Source organism: Mya arenaria, chromosome 12 (genome assembly GCF_026914265.1).
Source record: "Mya arenaria isolate MELC-2E11 chromosome 12, ASM2691426v1".
NCBI classification, from domain to species: Eukaryota; Metazoa; Mollusca; class Bivalvia; order Myida; family Myidae; genus Mya; species Mya arenaria.
Window position 1 is genome coordinate 18632841 of NC_069133.1, and position 19679 is coordinate 18652519.

The 19679-nt window shown below is 34.2% G+C and overlaps 1 protein-coding gene across 5 annotated transcripts; it reads left to right on the forward strand.

Moving 5' to 3' along the window:
- Window positions 1-8080: 8080 nt before the first annotated feature.
- Window positions 8081-18524, forward strand: LOC128212552 (uncharacterized). Of its 5 annotated transcripts, none has more exons than XR_008257477.1 (14): window positions 8081-8200; window positions 8371-8418; window positions 8919-10286; window positions 10536-10973; window positions 11125-11174; window positions 11419-11655; window positions 11805-12026; window positions 12694-12772; window positions 14015-14131; window positions 14389-14562; window positions 14936-15091; window positions 15187-15275; window positions 15764-15839; window positions 16277-16338. XR_008257477.1 is itself a non-coding variant. In XM_052918044.1 (14 exons), the coding sequence occupies exons 2-14, from the start codon at window positions 8406-8408 to the stop codon at window positions 16496-16498; spliced, it is 3291 nt and encodes a 1096-aa protein (XP_052774004.1). In that variant the 5' UTR covers window positions 8081-8200; window positions 8371-8405; the 3' UTR covers window positions 16499-18524. The 5 variants fall into 5 exon arrangements, 4 of the variants coding, with proteins under 4 accessions (XP_052774004.1, XP_052774005.1, XP_052774007.1 ...); XM_052918044.1 differs by having other exon boundaries at window positions 15187-15325; window positions 16277-18524; XM_052918045.1 differs by having other exon boundaries at window positions 8086-8191; window positions 15187-15325; window positions 16277-18524.
- The last annotated feature ends 1155 nt before the right edge of the window (window positions 18525-19679 follow it).

Here is a 19679-nt window from a genome sequence, read left to right on the forward strand (position 1 = left end):
ATACCTCATCCACATCGTGGCCGTTTTATTTTTTCTCAGGTAAAGTGCCCCACCATTGAATACTAGCTAACGTATGCATAAAAAGGCGAATCACCCAGACGTAGGCAATTATCATCCAATTACCTTGCTAAGAATTGTCAGCAATATTACATAAGTTTATCTCTAATTTTTTTAGAACAACCGAATACCTTACACTTTTTCTGTCTGATTTTATTCACCGCTGTCAACTGGTTTTCTTGTGTCACTCACTTTGTCTTGCTCTCGGCGAAGGCAAAAGTGTTAAGGCAGTTTTTTGTGACATTTCACAAGCTTTTGACCGGATTTGGCACAAAGGTATTTTTTTCAAACTAAAGCTAAGTGGCATTTCAGGATAACTCCTTTGATGGTTTACTAATTTTCTTAACGGAAGGAAACAATATAATTTCTCTGACATTGTATCTGTAACAGAAGGCGTTCCTCAAGGCTACATTCTTGGTCCGATTCTTTGTTTATTATAAATACGACCGCATGCAGGAAATTAGGTCTCAAATTTGTATGTTTGCATTTGATATAGCCATGTAAATTATTGTCGACCCTATTGCTGCAGCAAGTCTACTTAATGACGCAGATTCTTTCTGTTGGCTAGTTTCTTAATCCGCCGAAAACAGAGACTCATCTATTCTCTCGAAATATAAACAAGCCAGCACATCCGCCAGTTTCTATGACACATTCAGGGATCACTAGGTATATTTTAAGCTTCATGTTTTTCAAGCCTCAGTGATTTCAAAAAAGAACTTGAGAAAAAAAACCATGAGCCTGTCAGAATTATCTCTGGTGCAACACGTCTTGTGCCTTTAAGCAATCTATACATCTAACTTAATCTAGAATCACTTTAAGACAGAAGACGCAATAATGAGCTCATCCTATTTTAAAAGATGTTTAATTCAATGACTCAAATTAACTTGTCGTCAATGATACTTTCTGGTGTTCGATGTACAACCACTTATCATCTTCGAAACTCAAGACATATCTGCAATGTCCAATGCTGATCTCAGCTGTTGTCAAACTTTTCTTTCTTCTATTTTCATTCTATAAAATGCTCTTCCGGACCAAACTGAATCAGCCATCTTTTTACCAGCTTTCAAACGCAATCTGAACCAAACCAACACACCAGTTCCTCAGTTTTATAACGATGGAGATCGGAAGTCGAGTTTGCACCACACTACGCATGTTTTGTAGCTTTCTTAATGATTGTCTGTTTTTAAAATAATTGTAGATAGTCGGTATTGCCAATTCTGTGGAATTGAAGACACGCACAGATTTTAAAAACAGTATGTTTTCGGCAATAAATGTTCAGTATGAAAATACTCTTGAAAGAATTGAAGGGATTCATGAGCTTGGCACTTATCCATTTAGCATCTTAGTGAACATATTCAACTAAATGGGGGAATACTTTTTAGTTGTTGACAAAATACATGAAATTATGTTAATTCGATGATTCACAGCGCAAAGAAAAACATTACTATATAGCGTGCATATTGTCATTTATAGAGACAAATAGTTATATCACTGTGACTTGTTTACATCCATGATTGGACGAAGCGATAAGATAAAATCAAACGCCATATTGCACTATATTTATATATATATCACAAATATATTTTTATATGCCAAAAATATTTTATTATATGAAGTCATAATAACGCTTAAAAATGGCATATTGATATTTCTATTTGTTGACCTGGAAAAGCTCATTATATTACGTCATATTGTAGAATGCAATAAAACTGTTATATACTTGCGAAATATGCAGAATAAATTGACCGCAAAATTATTACTGACCTCGGCAATCGACTCGGTTAATTATATTTTTAAGCATATTTCACAGCTAATAAGTAAATAAATGTATACTATTAAAGAACGTTATTTAATACAGGAGAACAAAGATAAATAAATTAATATTAAATGAAAATTACTCACCGTGCAACGTGCCAATCAGAATTAAAATCACGGCTGAGATCATAATTGTTGTTGTTGTTTTTTCGGTATACCTTATAAGTTAACACTAATATTTATTATAGTCCGTCATCCGCTTCTGGTAAAATTGAGAAATTGCCTTTCACTGGTGAATTTAAATGCATGCCGACTTCTTTCGGAATTGAGTGTAATTACTGGCTAGAGCAAGTATACTCAATCGAAATTATGTCTAAGATGAATAAAATGGCATTTAACATTATCAACAAGCAATAAAGTCCAACATAAATGCATAGCAACTACATCAAAGCCATTGAATGTTTATTCTAAGTCAACCATGTTATACCGCTGCATCAAAGTGATTGAACTTTAGTTTTACTGGGTGGACAAGAACTACAAGAGTACTAAAAATACGGATACAGTCCAATGGGATTGTGTGAGATGTAATCATGTTATGCCAGTGTCAAGACATGATACCCGGTACCTTTGGGATCACTTCAGAGGGTGTAATCAATGGCAGGTAATTGTAGATCTCTAATCACATCATCAATATGCATGGTAGAGGAAATGTCAGGAAAGCAGATTGTATAAAAACGCGCGACTTTAATTACACGGAGGAAATTAATGGCAATTTAGACATCGCTAGTTTGGTTGTGCAAATGTATGGAACACCTTGGATAATTTCTGATAGTGTGTTTTTTCATGGAGAACACTTTTAACCCTTTATTACACACGCTTTTCTGGACTACAGTCCTTTAGACGATGTAACTTGTAATGTTATTCCCGATGAAAGGTAACCTTCGTACATCAAAGCGAATGGTATAATGGTGGCCAAACTCGGACATTTTGCTGTCGGGCGTTAGAGACCTTGCGTGAAAAAAAACACTAGGTATTTCTGGCTGGTGCCTCCGTGGAATAAAAATCAGCTCTTAAAATGATGCTTTAAATGAAATATGTCGTCAACGTCTTCTGTTCGTGCATTGATTTAGTATTTGCATTTTTGTAAACACAAAGTCCTCTAATTATTGTTTGAAATTGACCATTTGGCATTCAACATGTTCTAACTACGTTAATTACTTTTAAAGTAAATGTACCTTAAAAGAATGTTTTATTTTCAGACATGCTTAACTATGACGTCATGTGTGTCGGTAATGTCGGTTTATCTGTTTGACACATTTCTTGTTTTTCAGTTTCTACTGTGGATAATTATACCTAGGTGTGATTTGTATATTTAATTATTCTTCGATTAATAGACTGTTCCTAAATCGATTATTATTATGTAACGACAAGGACCTATCCAGGGAGTTGAAATAAAATTTTATGTTGTATTTTACAGCTCGGACGCATCGAATAGTCCAGAACGGAATTTGGTCCTAAATAATTTTAAACTAATTGTATTACACTTAGAAGAATGGAAAGATCGTTCTTTTTACTCTTAGTAACAAGAAAGTTTGTTATCATAGTCTTTTCTTACGTCATATTTACTTTAATACCCATTTTCGCTTGTCGCGGTCCATGTAATTTGCAACTAGACACATTGGTGAGCTATTTTCGTTTAATAATAAAACACTGCCATGTTCATAATGATGGGGCAGAGTGGTCGACGAGTTAAGAAGAGATTGTTGGTTCGATCCCAACCAGGGGTACTTTCTAATGGCCTTTTAAAATGGACATCAGTACTGGAAACAAACTTGAGCGTGGTTCCATAACATCGCACTTGGGCTAATTGAGGTTATAGGCTAATGCTAAACCCACCACACTTAGTAAATAAAACAATTTATTACTGCTTAAATTTCGTTTCTTTGATTTAAATCATGGCTCCCACTTAAGAATAAATCAGTCATGACTCGCGCATTGCGAGACGAAAATAGATGTATTTGCAAGGCGTGGTAAGGGGTTCCGGATTGGTTTTTATTATTAAGGATGAAAGTCAGAGCATTTACCGGTATATTAAGATAACATGTAACATATTTCCTGTTCTAGACTTTAATCCAGCGAAAACAAGAATTATCGTTATAATAATAATAATAATAATAATAATAAGAAGAAGAAGAAGAAGTTTGTTGACTTTGAAGAGATTCTTCAAAGATCAAATGTATTAAACGTAAATCAAGATTTACGCAAAGGGCTTGGTGTAGTAGCGAGTGCAGGTACCTTTCGGGAGCAACCTAACGGTTGACGGCGGAAGGTCAGTTTTTCTCTTGTCAAATGTAATGTATGGAGGAAATCAGTACGATCGAAAAATTGACCGACGCAATTATTGTATACATATCGATCTACATCCAGGCCAATCCATCTTAAGCGTCCGAACTATTGCATTAATTGTTGACGATTAAGGAAAGTGCAGGTCGCCAAGGCGGGTTGAATTTCTCAGCTACGACGAATAGTTTAAGCTACGACAGGCCTTGGAACCATCATCATGGGCACATATTAATATGGACTTTGCCAAGAAGAATGGCATTACTTTGCCATCTTTATAATATAGGTAACTGCACGTGGCCTAACTAAAGGTTTCAGCAAACTTGTTTCTCTTGCGACAGGGTCACTCAGCGTCGGCATGCATTTATTTTCTAACCGCGTATCACTGCGTGTCCAGTCTTCATGATATCACAACAGTTCAATTTCCATCGCCAGCTCTGGCGTAGGCGCCAACTCCCTAATTCAAAGACAACATTAGAGGAGCAACCGCGCGTCACTTCTAACTAAATTATTTTGGACAGGTTTTCACCAATCGATTCGAGCGCATTACACACACACACATCTTGCTAGGTCGAACTTAAGGCAAATTTCTTAGGAAACGGGTTTAGTCTGCATTACCAGGGCAAAAGTCTTGATATGATAGCACTAATACCAAACCGGCAAAAGAACACCCCGAAATTGCTATTGATAAAGTGAACATAGCAGAGTAGCGGGTCGGTTTCTTGTTAAAACATTTCAAAACTTGTACTTTCACCCATAGGCTTGGTACCAAAGAAAGATCCGAACGATGTCGCAGTGGGCAACGCTATGTACATCGACGTACTCAGATGTATTGTTATTGACCACATAGAATACTGGAAATGTGTCATAAAGTATATTTACATGCACATAATCACGCGGCTGATTCAGAAGATTGGTGGTTAAATTATAAAAAAAAATATTGTGGCGTATAATTCTGGCGGCAGGCAAATAACAAGTCTTTAAACTGAAATTACCAACTTTTCTAACAAATAATAATTTTACATGGTCTGCTATTTCAATCTCTTAGATTAAGACAGAAGGTGGCTGTGTGAACAAGATGTTGAGTCACCACCCCCTGCCCCAACACCACCTTTAAATAACAACACAAAGCCGGAGAGGGAAAATTCAGAATTAGCGCCCTATCAACTGGGATTTGGTCCTGATGGGCAGCATTATCTGTATTTATACAAGTTTGCCATGTGTTGTACTTTCTCTTACATTCTCGTAGCTCAATCTTTATAACTCGTCATGATATCGTGCACATATCGGCAGAACTCGTAGAAATATCTATGGTTGTCGAAAGAGTGTCGTACACAGATCGTACCGATGCTGCTTAAACTCGAGGTACACATAAGAATCGTGTACTACTCTTGTATTCAAATGGAAGAGAACTCGAGGAGGTGTTGAACTGATGTACCTAGCATCGGAATCCGCGGTAATCTCGTGGCATTTTTCGAGTTATAATTCACCAGCACTCGTGGTAACTCGCGGGACTTTTCCTTTTCTCTTCGAAGGCATGTCTAACAGTGGTTTTTCTCTTGTAAAACAGTGATGTTTACTGGTTGAAATCTTCACGAGAAATAATGCAGTGCATTTTATTTATATGGTCACATTGAACTCGTCGGAAATCGCAACAGTCTCGAGGACGTGTAAAAGGGGTACGTATCAACTAACAACAACTCGAACGAACCTCAAGCAGTGATCGTAATAATGTCCTTCTGAGTCGCTGCTGAACTCGTAGAGTGTCGAACGACCTTTTGACGCAGCGAGAAGCGGCGACAAGTGAAGACATGTAAACCACAAGTGTTCGACACCCCTACCCCATGTCTTCGTTATGTGTAAGATACGAAAAGTCGTACGACAATTTTAAACCGTTTTAAGTTCTCACCACAGCTTGCCGAGTACATTCTTTATGAGGAGACATGTCTTCGACATGCAGCGAAAACGCTTAGATTCCAACACGCCACCCGACGAGTTTAGGCGAGTTGAAACTCGCAGCTACCCGCAGCCGAAACTCGCTACTGTGTGACACGGGTTTAATTTATTAAAGAAGCTTCGGCGTAATTGTCTTACCGTAGTGCTGGGATTACATTCCAGTTAGTTCTTATTTATTGGCCTTAGTTATTTAACGCCGTGCTGTAAAAATGTTATACGAGCCTTTGTGTAAGTACGCATGCATGCAGGTGCCGGTGCCTTGGTTCAACAAGCAGACATGTGTGAAGCTTGTGTGTGTCATGTGTATAAATGAACGCTTTCATGAAGGTGCCAGTGCTTTGGTTCACTTGCCAGTCATGTGTCACGCTGGTTTCTTTGTCAGTCCCTAAAGTTGCATGTGGAAGAAAATCGCGAGGCGGTTGTGCTCATTCAAAGCATGTGTCAAGTCAGGGACGTCTGTATATTACTGTACACGAATGCACGACGAAATATTTTTTGTTATCGATACACATAACTTGTTCAGCTGGCGCCGAGAGTTTACGTCACTATCCATATGAGAATATACGTTACTCTGCTATTAGCTTTCTTGTGTATATTTAAACGATATATAAAATACTACTACTACTGCTACTGCTACTGCTACTGCTGCTGCTGCTATTTTTGCTACTACTACTACTTCTACTAATAATAATAACAACAATAACTATAATAATAATAATAATAATAATAATAATAATAATAATAATAATAATGATAATAATAATAATAATAATAATAATAATAATAATAATAATAAAATAATAATAATAATGATAATAATAATAATAATAATAATAATAATAATAATAATAATAATAACAATAGAATAATAATAATAATAATAATAATAATAATAATAATAATAATAATCATGATAAAAATAAAATAATAATAATGATGATAATAATAATAATAATAAGAATAAGAATAATAATAATTATAATTATAATAATAATAATAATTATAATTATAATAATAATAATAATAATAATAATAATTATTATTATTATTATTATAATAATAATAATAATAATAAAAATCACTGGCTGATTCAAAGCGCTCCCGGACGCATCCCCCCTTAAAATCGTTCAATTTTACTGTTTATTTCAATATAGGAAAGGAAAGTAATAAAATACGCCCAAAATGCAGCATATCGGACTAGAAATTGATAAAAGCATTATTCCCTGCCAACACTTTAAACAAAATAAATAACGTTTTAAGGGAGGGGCTTAATACAATGGGGACGCCCCACAAGATACGCCCCTTCTTATGTCTAATCCTCGAACCGCCCCTGATAATAATAATAATTTCAATAATGCCAATATAGTATAAACAATATATAAAGGTGGAGACAGTAAACGCAATATGGAATGCAAATGCAAATGCTAATATGGTTTTCTACCGCAAGTGTTCATATCACATACGAATATAGAGCCAGTAAAGTTTCATAGCATGTTGAAGATTTGGAAACAATGCTGGAAATAAAACAGGATCTTTAGAGGCCGCATGAAATATACTTAGTTTTTCAGTAAATATTCAATCTAACCGATATTCATTAGTCAAAATGATATATTAATTCAATATTAAAACAACGTGATAAGCGGCGGTGTTGGGTTGAAGAAAGTCGGAGAAATCGGAACGTGCCCCTTCACATGAGCCTTGAAAGAAGTTTGTATATATCGTCTATGTCTATGTCTTGGGCACTCCCCACGCATTTGTTTCTGTATGTAGTGCCAGATTGTATTTATGATTTGTTTGTTAATGTAATTTATTTGTATTTCTGATTTTAATGTTTGTTTACTTTTACAATATTTGTAGTTTCCGGCGTTCATAACATCGACATCCGGAAACCGCCAAATAGTGGAAGGTGCGTTTCACCTTTATCTAAGATATTTAAACCGTCCACACGATATATGGTGAAACACTCTACGGTATCGCCTTTTATAGATACCTGTAAAAATACGGTTATGATTCATTCGTTTGATTAGCAACTTGTGACAAACAATGTAAAGTATTAAATATCGGTTACAGTTTATGTGACACAGTAAGTTCGGTCAGTATATATACTTTATACAAGGTCTTTTATAATTAATGTATTACAACTATGCTTTAAAACATAAATTTTAAGAGTACTTTTCATTGTATTGTCTACTTTTGCTTTTGAATCTGAAATTTAGTTTCGATTTACCTATGTCAATTATTGCTAATTAATATGCGTTTCAGAACGGGTACCTACTAGATTAACAACTTTCATTAAAATGGCGAGAAATGGTGAGTTCATGAAATTAAAACTTTTAACGGATCAAGACGACGTTTGTGTGAAATCGTTCTAATATTGAAAATACTTCACTGTTTATTTTGATTTAACATAACAGTTGAAATCATTAAGTGGGCGTTTGTTTATTCTTCCTTGTTTGAAGTCTGAACATTCAATAAATTACAAGCTCCACAATACATGATTTTCATTGAAATTTTATAGAAGAAATGATGAAATCACTGTCATTTATTCCCAAAATGTCAATAAGAAATTACCTGTCCTCTGTTGTTGCAGAGTGAAATGAGTAAAACATGATCCCGTTTAATACAATAAAATATATATAAAAGAACATTGATAACAAAGATCCGCCACACTCTATATGATAGGGAATTTATTATTGTTTAGTTTGTGTCCATTTAGGCATCTTTTGTTCGCTATAGTTATCGACGTAGGGCTGAAATTAGTGTAAAAAATGTGTATAACTTATCTTGCATGTTTCCACCTTTTATAACAGAAATAGACAGACTCCCATTTTGGATTTCTCCAGTGGTGGAGTACACTTTCTTTATATGCCAGCTGAGCAGTGAAACCCAAACGAAATATGAAAATGCATTTGATCAATATGCTTTACAATATTTTGTGACTCTGAAGAGGGGCATATTTGCTGAATGCTTGGCAAAACACGGCATTGTGTTTGAAATAGTAAATCAGGATAGAACTATTCTTCTTCATTGTCCCGATGACCGCAGCCCCGACACAATTTATAACATTTTGAACGAACTCCTAAAGAGAAAATGTAATGACTATGCAATAGATTTACAGGCGTCAGATGGAGACAAGTTTTTAAGACAAATCAGCAATAAGGGACCGATGCAGGTGGTTCATGGATCAGCAATCGTTATCAAACATGACACAAAGATTATTTGTGTGTCTGAGAGTATTGACTGTCTTGATAGGCTTTTAGTTGAAATGGGGTATAACGAAGTTGAGATACTCGATATAAAGCAATTTGGGCCGAATTTGTCATTGCTTGGTATACAAGATGTATGTTTGCATCCAAATATTCAGAGCATTTCAGTTCAACATAGGCAGCATGCATGCAGTTTAGAATGGAAAGGACGAGCAATAAAAAAAGGAGACGTGCTTATTCGCGAATTTTTGAAAAGCTGCTCAGAAAGAAATATTGAATTTGTTGAAGGAGATAAGCTTCGTCCTTACACTGAACTTGCTTGCAAAGTGATTTTTGATGCAGATGGCGATATCAATCAGCATTATGTTATGTACTTGAAAAGAACAAGCACAAGTAAAAAGATTTGCACCCACTTCTCCTTGGTCCAAAAGGACGGAAGACTTGTTCTTTACGGAAGAGATGGGGACGTTGATATTCTAAAGAATAACGTAGAGGGATCAATCTCAAAGCACAATCTTGGAAAAAAACTGTTTACACAAAGTGATGTTTTGAGTTTTTTGGAAAAAAATAAAGAGAAACTTTGGTACGATACGGGGACCGGAGCATTAGTCTGCACGACAGATCTGTCGCAGGAAGTAGAAGATTTATGCACACGAATAACATTAAGAGAGGTGTTTAAAGTTAATTCAGCTGCAGATGACAGAAAAATATTTATGCCTGTCGATAATCATTTTCCCGAAGGTTCAAGCGTTCAATCCATTATGGGCAGGAATAAATGTTCATTAAGTTTGCATGCCAATCAACCAAAAGCGGCCATTAGTAGGAAAGACCTTTTAAAGAGATGGGTCGATCCATATGGTTCCACACAGATATGGGTTGCAGAGATGGGTACAGAGATTCCTTGTGTCGATATATGTATTGTCTTTACAGCTGACATGCTTCGTCATCTAGGTATATCGAATCCCATATCAGGTAAGTAACATTTAAAGAATCGGTAATAGTCCTTTGATTTCGCTTGCAACCATAGTCTTAATGTGCTATCTTGATGTTTTTCGCTCTTGGAATTGTGATAGATAACCAGTGGCACGTTATTACACACACACATATATATATATGCCTGTCGTATATATATATACACACACGTTATGTCGTTTAACCATTTGTAGTAATAAACTTGTATTTCCAACTTTGAGAATTGTGACCGTTACTGAAATATTTCAGATGAAGGCAATTCAGAAACGTCGGAAGAAGGTTACGGAAAAAAAACAACCTTCTATGGCCCATTTCCTTTTGCTAACGCATGTATTTGTTGTCGTGAGATTCATCTTGTTGGCGTGAAGATGACAGAAAATAAAAGGCTAATGGAATGTTTTGTTAAAGAAATAACATGTTCGAGAGACAAGGGTACCCATAGATTGGGCATAGTTGCTGCCATCGGCGAAAACCAAGAGGAATCGGCTTGTGGATATGTTATATCTCAGTTTGTCAATGCTGTACGGGAAGTTGTACATCTACAAAGACCAACATATACACAGGATGTATACATCGTTGTAGATAAAAGGCAAATATTGGAGGCAGAAGAAAATATTGAAATTTATCTTTCTGGAGCCTTCAAGGCTTTTAGACGAGAAAAGTATCATGCAGCTACGACATTCAAAGGTTTGATAACTTTTAACGATTTGGTTTAAAATTGACCTAAAAATTGGGCTTCAACTCGTGCGACTTTTGTATTAAAATCAAGAGAAAATAATTTGGTTTGCAAGCAATATCAATAATGTTGTTGGTAAATTGAATACGGTTTTTTTTCTAGGGAAAACAATTGAAATAAAGTTGATAAAAGGATCAATTACCAAGTCTTCTGTAAGTATTCAAAAGTGTTAATCTTAATTTCCAATGGTAATTGCTGTAGAATTTACTACTTGTTCTAGTTTTATTGCCTTTATAAATTAGCTCCAACATGTTCGTGTAAAAGATTAATAAAAAGAATAAGGAGTCGAGCAAAATATATTTTCCACATAATTGAACTATAAAGACTAACATATCATCCTGATTTTTAGTGTCATCTGTCTTAAAAAATATTCTTCTAATGTTGGTCATGTTTCAGAGTGACGCTATCGTGAGCACAACAAGTACATATCTCGACCTCTCGAACGGGTCTACCAACATCGATATCTCTCGGGCTGACGGACGGGAACTTCGAAACGAATATAAAGTTTTTTACCCAGAAGGGATTGAAAAAGGAATTATTGCATTTTGCCAGACGCATCGATTGAAAAAGGAAAAAGTCAAATTTATTTTGCTTGGAGTCCTCGATAAATATATTTTTCAAAGCTTTGAAGCGGTATATTATGTTTTGATATTGATACCTCTTTTCTGCCATTATAATAAACCCGTATTGAAAATTCGGAACAATTTCATTTATGTAATAATGCTCCTTTAACATTTTGCCAGGCACTCATTGCATGTTTTTTCTTGTCTGGATTATTGCAGAATGTCAAAACTTTCGTGAAGTCCTGTTTGTTCTTGGCCGAAGAACTCGAGTGCCGTTCAGTGTCATTTCCGGCGATTGGTGTAGAAACACTGAAATATCCAAGGCGCGAGACAATCGCCTTTGTTCTGGATGCAATTGACGCATACAAACTTGAAGTGAAGCACTCCGACATCACCAAAGTGAATATAGTTTGTGCTGAAAACGACAGAAAAACAATCGATGTAAGTATTTAAGTTTATTTAAGGATAATACATGTAGTTACATGAAAGAACATGTAATCATTGAAAAAAATATTTCAAATAAATAAATTAATATACCCCATCTCCTACATACATGAGGTTATTTGATTGGTAAAGAGTTGTCACATAATCTATGTTTATTATACATACACTACCATTACATTTCAATTTCCTAGAAAATGGGGTCATTTCAAACTTCAAACGAATTACAGGTATAGAGGATTGATGACACCAAACATATCACTCGTTCGTATCACTCCTTAATATTTGCAAAAAAGATATATTAATAGTGACGAAATCATGAAAATATTTTCGAAAGTCCGAAATCATATGCAAAATTCTGAGTAAAAACCGATAAATAAGAGAGCTTGATTCTTTTAACAGTGTTTATGATTAATCAAATTGTAACCACAGTAAAAATGTGTGAGGTCGTCTTGGAAATTCAAAGGGTAGTTGATGAGATATAATCGATACATTATTAGAAGCTGTGTATAATTTTCATTCACAATATAAGTTAGAAGGTCAAGAAACTATTGAATAAATACAGCGGATTTGCAAATAAATTTCAAAATTCGGTGATGTTGTATTTTTAAAAAAAAAATCTGTACAAACTGCAAAGACAATTTTGATGTGTATTCCTTCTCCATAGGCCTTCAAGGCCTCAGAAGAATGGCGACGACCAGACAGTTGCAAGGCATCTCCTGAGAAGGGACAGAGGAGTTTCAAAGGTAGTGTATGATATATTGACATGCAGTGCTAATCAGACTGGGATATTTTTATTGGTTAATATGAGATCAAATGGTATATTAGATATTTAGAAGTATAACTGGCCGGCTTTGCAGATGGGACATATGTTGTTGCTTTTAAAGCTTCGTGCGAATCAAATGTAAACGAATAAAACGTCGTAATACTTCTTTACGACAAAGTGATTTGGTGGTAATGAGCTCCTGCTTTGGTGTCAATGACTTGTAAAAAATTTAGTGACATTTAACCTAAAATAAAAAATTTCTCAAGATTCATCAAAGGGGTAACTCCTTCCAACTGTCTAGCATAAAATAACTATGAATTCCTGCACTTTAACAAAGTCAGAAAATCTCGAAATGCCTAAATAGAGGCGAGTGAAACAACTTCAATTTCATCGAAATGTTATGAGTACCAAAAACATGCCAAGCACCTATACGAAGGCTTAAAAAAACAGTCTATTTTTTTTATAATATTGTATTTAAAAATACCGTCAACCTTATTCTTATTTCATTCATTACCTTTTGATAATACACGAATACAAAACCCTTTACTTGTGAAATAATACTTAAATTATTTTTTTTGCATACATGTTGTGACTACATTACACTATTACTTCTTCCTTAAACTCTGCTATGAAGAGGTAATAATGTAAAGTAACCGCAACATGTATTTTATATTTTTTTAATTTACAAATAATTTCAAAAGTTAAGGTTTTTGTGTTGGTGTATAATTAAAAGAAACGAATGAACTAGGAATAAGGTTGATTGTATTATTAAATACAATATTATTAAAAAAATGGACTGTTTTTTTAAAGTTGAGGATTGATACCTTGTGTTGAGATTTTTTGGATCCTTTAAGAAACTTGATCAAATTTCTTTAACTAGATGCATGACCAGGTGAGAATACTGGTTGCAATTGAAAGATTGAAGGTTTATCTGCATGTTGGCTGTATGTTTTTGTTGCAACATTTCGTTTGGGTGCTTTTCTTGGCATGTGTTTCGTACTCATCACATTTCGATGAAATTGAAGTTGTTTCACTTTCCTTACTTCTTTCCGAAGGCATCAAGGCATTTAATGTCCAAAATACCACCAAACTCATACATATAACCACATTATGTACCTTTATTCATGCTATTAAATATAAAACAGAAATAAAACCGGGATGTATCATAAAATAAATATGAAAAGTGAGGATGTTTTATAAAGAATATATACTCATCTTTCAGGACAAACAATCGTTTCTAGTTATTTCCATTCCGCAAATGTTACTATAGTGCCAGTGGACGAGTATTCTTATTGGCCATCATTTGCTGTCCATGTTAAGTTTTCGAAAGAATTGAAAGGTATAGTGTTTCTTGTGTGTTAAAGTTTTTAAACTAATATTGTATTATTATATCATAGTAGTAATATTGTATTATATAATTTGTAATAAATATAAAAATTTAAAACTAGTATGTGAGTGGATAAAATTACTCTTATCTTTTTCAGGTAATGTGATAATCTGATATAAATGTTAAATGCACAGTTTTTTGCGTTAATTGTTATTTCCGTATGCAGTCTTTAATAGGAACAAAAGAGGAACCTTATTTTCATTTTACAGGAAAAAAAGCGCAACGGAAAGATGTTCAACTCAAAAAAGCAACTGATGACCCAGTGACATGGAATGATGAAATACATTTCAAAAATATAGAGTCACTGAAGACGGGACACCTGATAAATCAGTTGAAAGGAATTCTCAACGACGAAAGAATCACGTTCCTAATCTGGAATCTTGGTAAATTGTTAAATTTACTACCGGAACCATAATGATCATAAAATTTGATAAGTGAAACAAAAGAGCCTTATACGTTTTTAATACAACTACATATCGTAGCCACATGGTCTCATAATACGAAACGAAATAAACCAGAACTTCGCAAATTGAAACAAAATATGTTTTCGATTTAACAGTGGCCTAGTTTACATAAAACCACATGCAATCACGTTTGATGTCAAGTATGTTTGTTTAGTTTGTTAGTTTATCCATATGCTACTCAACATGTTTGTAGCAAATCATTTGTTTCTGTAATATTTGGCGATTCATTTTCTCGTGTGTTGTCTTGCTTAAAAAAAAATAAAAAAAAATTATAATATGTCATATACATCAGATAGCAAATGCAAGATGTCATACGGCGACCAGATAGTTTTGACAGTTTCAAGTTTGGAAACTATGCTCAAACCAGGAAATTGCTACCTACAGAATGTTGTGATTTTGCTAGACGATAGCAGTACAATTGAAAGTCTTCATACAAAGATTGAAAACGGTTAGTTTTTTTTGTGAGTTTAACAAGTTATTGCACAAATGTCACATAAATGTCTTGGCATGATGGTAACTTTGTAAAACAAATTATTTTTGCAGATAGTACAATATCCTGGCACCTGAGTTTAAATGAGGCAGCCAGTGGAAGTTTAGAAATGATAGGGAGGACTCCAGAATGTGCATTGAAGGTGAAAGAGGAGGTCTTGCAAGTGATTGAAGAGACGAAGAATTCCAGAGAGTAAATTCATTTTAGAAAATAAGTGTCCACCTATTTACTTTTAACACTTTGACCTACTTAAGATTATTTGTAACAGAAACCGTGCTTGACTTATTATAAAAGGTCGTATAAAAACTTCCTGATAAGAACGCTATGTGTGCATTAGAATGTAATGTTGGTAGATTTTAACAAAACTCCTTGCTATTTCGATGTTGGTTTTAATATGATACCGGCTGCAGCTTAATGTAACACAATGTTGAATTCTGAAAGGATGATTTTTTGAAATGTGTTATATTGTTTGTAGATTATTCCATATTTAAAAGACCTTCTTGTTGTTTAAGTTTTGAAGAAATATATTGACTATAATATCAACACATTAATTCGTTTGACACTTAATAAGACAGTACACTTTCCTCCTGTCATTTAATGTAATGTATTACGGATATATTTTATTCATAGTGACCCAAAGAGCCAAAATGAGGTGGAGGAATCACAGACAAACGACACTGAAGGCTACGCGAACAATTGTTTTCAGGTGAATATCGAAGTAGATTACGCTATAAGTATTCATTTTATATAGTATTACGTGGATTGGTTGTTATACGAGCAAGCATTGTAACAGAAAATGCAGAGGGATTCAGTAGTCGTAATATACAATTTTTTTTTAAAAATCGCGTTTCGACCCTGAGACAATTAATGAATGTGTCTTAGTACAGAGCTGCGAGACCCACCAACTTTAGTACTAATATGTTTATATGTTGTGTCCAGCACATTTACACAATCGTTTTTGTTCTCGGAATGGTCCTTTTTAAGGTAAACTACCTTAAATTGACCAGGAGCCGTACGAAAATTATTGTAACTTGTCGGGGTAACAGCCGACTGCTAAATATACAAAAACAGCACAGTAGTGGAAACTTGTTAAATGTAATTCTTTATCATTCTTTATCACTGTCTAACTGTCTTTTTCTGCAGGATTTGGCAATTTCATCTACATTAAACGCAGGGATCGTACGTTTCCTCGGAGAAGGTCTAATGCGATGGGCATGCGTAGTCAAGGAAACATTTAATGTGACACTTGACCTATCCAGCAGCGATTCTGTTACAGTCAGTGGTGATTTAAAAAACGTATTGTCTTTCGAGACATACCTGCACACAGGATTTCCAAGTGACCCTGTATCTGCGTCTTCAACGTAGACTGACAGTACTCGAAATGCATTCAAATGACTTTCGACATTTGAGTTAACGTCAAGCCAATTTAAGTTTACATAGGAACTGTAGTGAAAACCCAGGATCTAGCCGAATAACGATAACGGACTTCACTGCCGTACGAAATTGACAACACAATAAACAATACTTTATAAGTAAGCACGTTCGTATAAGTATACAAAATATTAGTTTTTTTACCGAATGCTTTGAATTACCTGATACAGACATGGGTAACACTCGAAGAAGAACTTACCTGACCAGAACCAACATAATGCAGCGGAAGCGAAAAAAAGTAACAAACATGAATCTGTTCTAAAATATAATACCGCTGCTTCTTTTGTTAATGTTTTAATGGACTTTCGCGGTATAATCTCTTTGTATTTAACATAAGGAAAACTATCCCTTATACATGCATTATTGTTTAAAAATTGTTTTTGTAGTTATTGAACGCTCGTTTTTAAAATCCACGTTGTATAGCCAATATTTTGGAATCATCGAAAGTATACCCATTAAGACAATGTTACCGGGCTTATTTTAATTACAATTTCAGCATTTCGATAGTTTATCAGATTTATTCGAAGCAAAATTTTGCCTTCCGACGTAGCATTTATGATGTAATTTATTACGTGCTATACACACACTGTTTATTACATGTCCCTTCATACAAACGACGTGTGTTATAGCTAACACACATACATGTAGCTAATTTATAAACTGTTGTATGGTTGCTTTCAAATTTTTTATTTATATCCATCGAAATTATTTGTTTGCAATTGATCACTCGTTATCGTTTGATTGATTTGAAAGAATATGTTTTGTTCTTGTATGCTTGATCGATTACCCTGGACATTCTATATGATCAGTAATAGTTGTTGTTGTTATAATAACTCTGTTCGTTGATTATATATTGAATATTAAATAATTATATGTTTGTGTGAGTGTTTATAGTATGCCGATTATTATTTAATGATAGTTTGCAAAAGTTTGCCTTCCGACGTAGCATTTATGACGTAATTTATCACGTAGTATACACACACTGTTTATTACATGTCCCTTCACATAAACGCCGTTAGTAATAGCTAACAGACATACATGTAGCTACTTTATAAACTGTCGTATCGTTGCTTTTAAATTTTTAATTTATATCCATCGAAATTATGCTTGTATTTATAGAATTATGTAAAAATGTTTTAAAATGGTGTTATATAAAAATAATATTAGCGTAAATTTTTCCCATCGATAATGACACGGCTCGTAAATTCGAGTTCTTGTTGCCTATTGTGATTTATGGATGAAATTTTGAAAAGATGATATATTGAAGATATATAGTTCTCAGCATTACACCGTATAGCGGAGAACAATTGTCTCAAAATAGCCTGTCAAAAACTGGTTTGGTCAGTTTTGTAGGTGGCGCTATAAAGCGCGGGAAATGACGTAGTTAGGCGGCTAAAGTTGGCTTTGGTCATTTCTACCGAGACTGCTGTTCGGGCAACATCAAACTTGAATTATATTTTCGTGATGACCATGTAGTTTGGTGAAATTTATATTATTTCACAATATAACCGAAATGAGATTGTTTGTAAAATTAAATCATATTTTTGAATTTGTATAATGGAGCAAGTTGAGATATATTCGTTGTCTCATATTTGGAGTGTTAGTCTGAGAAACACTAAAAGTGTTTCGAGCATTGTTACGAATACATGTTTCCTTCCCCTTTAAAAAAGATAAGCGAGGTTTTCCTTGACAGCCAGTATCCCAGGGAATAATATTCGATCTTATCATTTTACATACGTTACTGATTCAGAAACATATGTTTTTCGATAGGATTGTGACTTGCTCAGGTTGGGGGTGATATATGTATAGTTATGTACATGTTATAACGTTATAACGTTATGTATGAAAATACGTAAAATGATAGTATAGTTTTATATACATGCAAAGAAGTTAACAAAAGTTATAGTACACTCTTGTGTTTTTGTTGATGCAACCCCCTTGTATCTGTTGTTAATAAACTAGTCTCTCCAGCATAAACGGTGTTTGTTTTGGTAAGGGTGAGCTGAGACGAATAATATTAAAAACAAATAGAGTGTAATTACTTGTTTCAGTGTAAGATCATCATTTCTTTCAGGCTTTTCGATGATATATGATCAGTGATATAACAACAGTGAAAATATCAATTGGATATTTTCACTGAAAAATAGGGAGTGAAAATGACAACTTTCAGAACTACTTTTTACAATCCGTTGTAGCTACTTCCACTTGATCAAAACAGAAGACTTCTCTTGAACCAGAAAATTTGGCAAATAAAATATTTAAAAGGAAATGATACATAAGTTTAAATAAAGATATATTTGGAAACTAACAACTTACCGTTAATTAGAAAAATGGTTATCCCGTTTTTCAAACGTTCTCTTGATCTTGAAGCTAAATTTTCGAACATTTGCTTTCATACCAAACAAATGACAGACAAAAACAACTGTTCGAACAAAAATAGAATTTTAGATCATCGTTGAAATTTATTTTGAACTGTTTGTCGTTGTTATACGTAATACAGACTTTCCAGAAAATTCACACAACAATTTACAGATTTACTGATATTTTTTAACCCACCTACGCCTCAAAATTTGTGCACAAACTAGCGCGGTTCTTATCATTACCAGGAAATCGACCTGTCTTCAAGCAAAACAGACTGATCTGTGACAGTAAGATGACTGGGTACCCATGTATTTTGAAACACACTCTAAAACTAAGAAAAATGTTTTTTATCCAATGATTATACGTAATTGTTTTGTTAACACATTCCACCTTTCAAATTTTCATTCAATAAATGGCGGCGAAGTAATTTGGTTATGTTTTCATGCCCCGCTTAAATTAAAAGCGTTTCCGTTATTTTGAAATGCATAATAGAACTTCATTTATTACTGTTCATATAATCTATGCGCTAAAAACGAGCGAATGATTATCTATAAAAAAGAATATCAGAGAAAAAAATTCAACAAACCATTAATAGAAAATTGACAGCTACGTCATCTGCTATTGTATATATAGAAGGGGCGTCCAACGGGTAACGGCGTAAAAACACACTTTTCAAAAAGGGGTTATTAAGAAAATAAATTAAATTAAACTCGTGATCATAGAAAAACTATATTTTCACTCGTTGCTTCGCCAC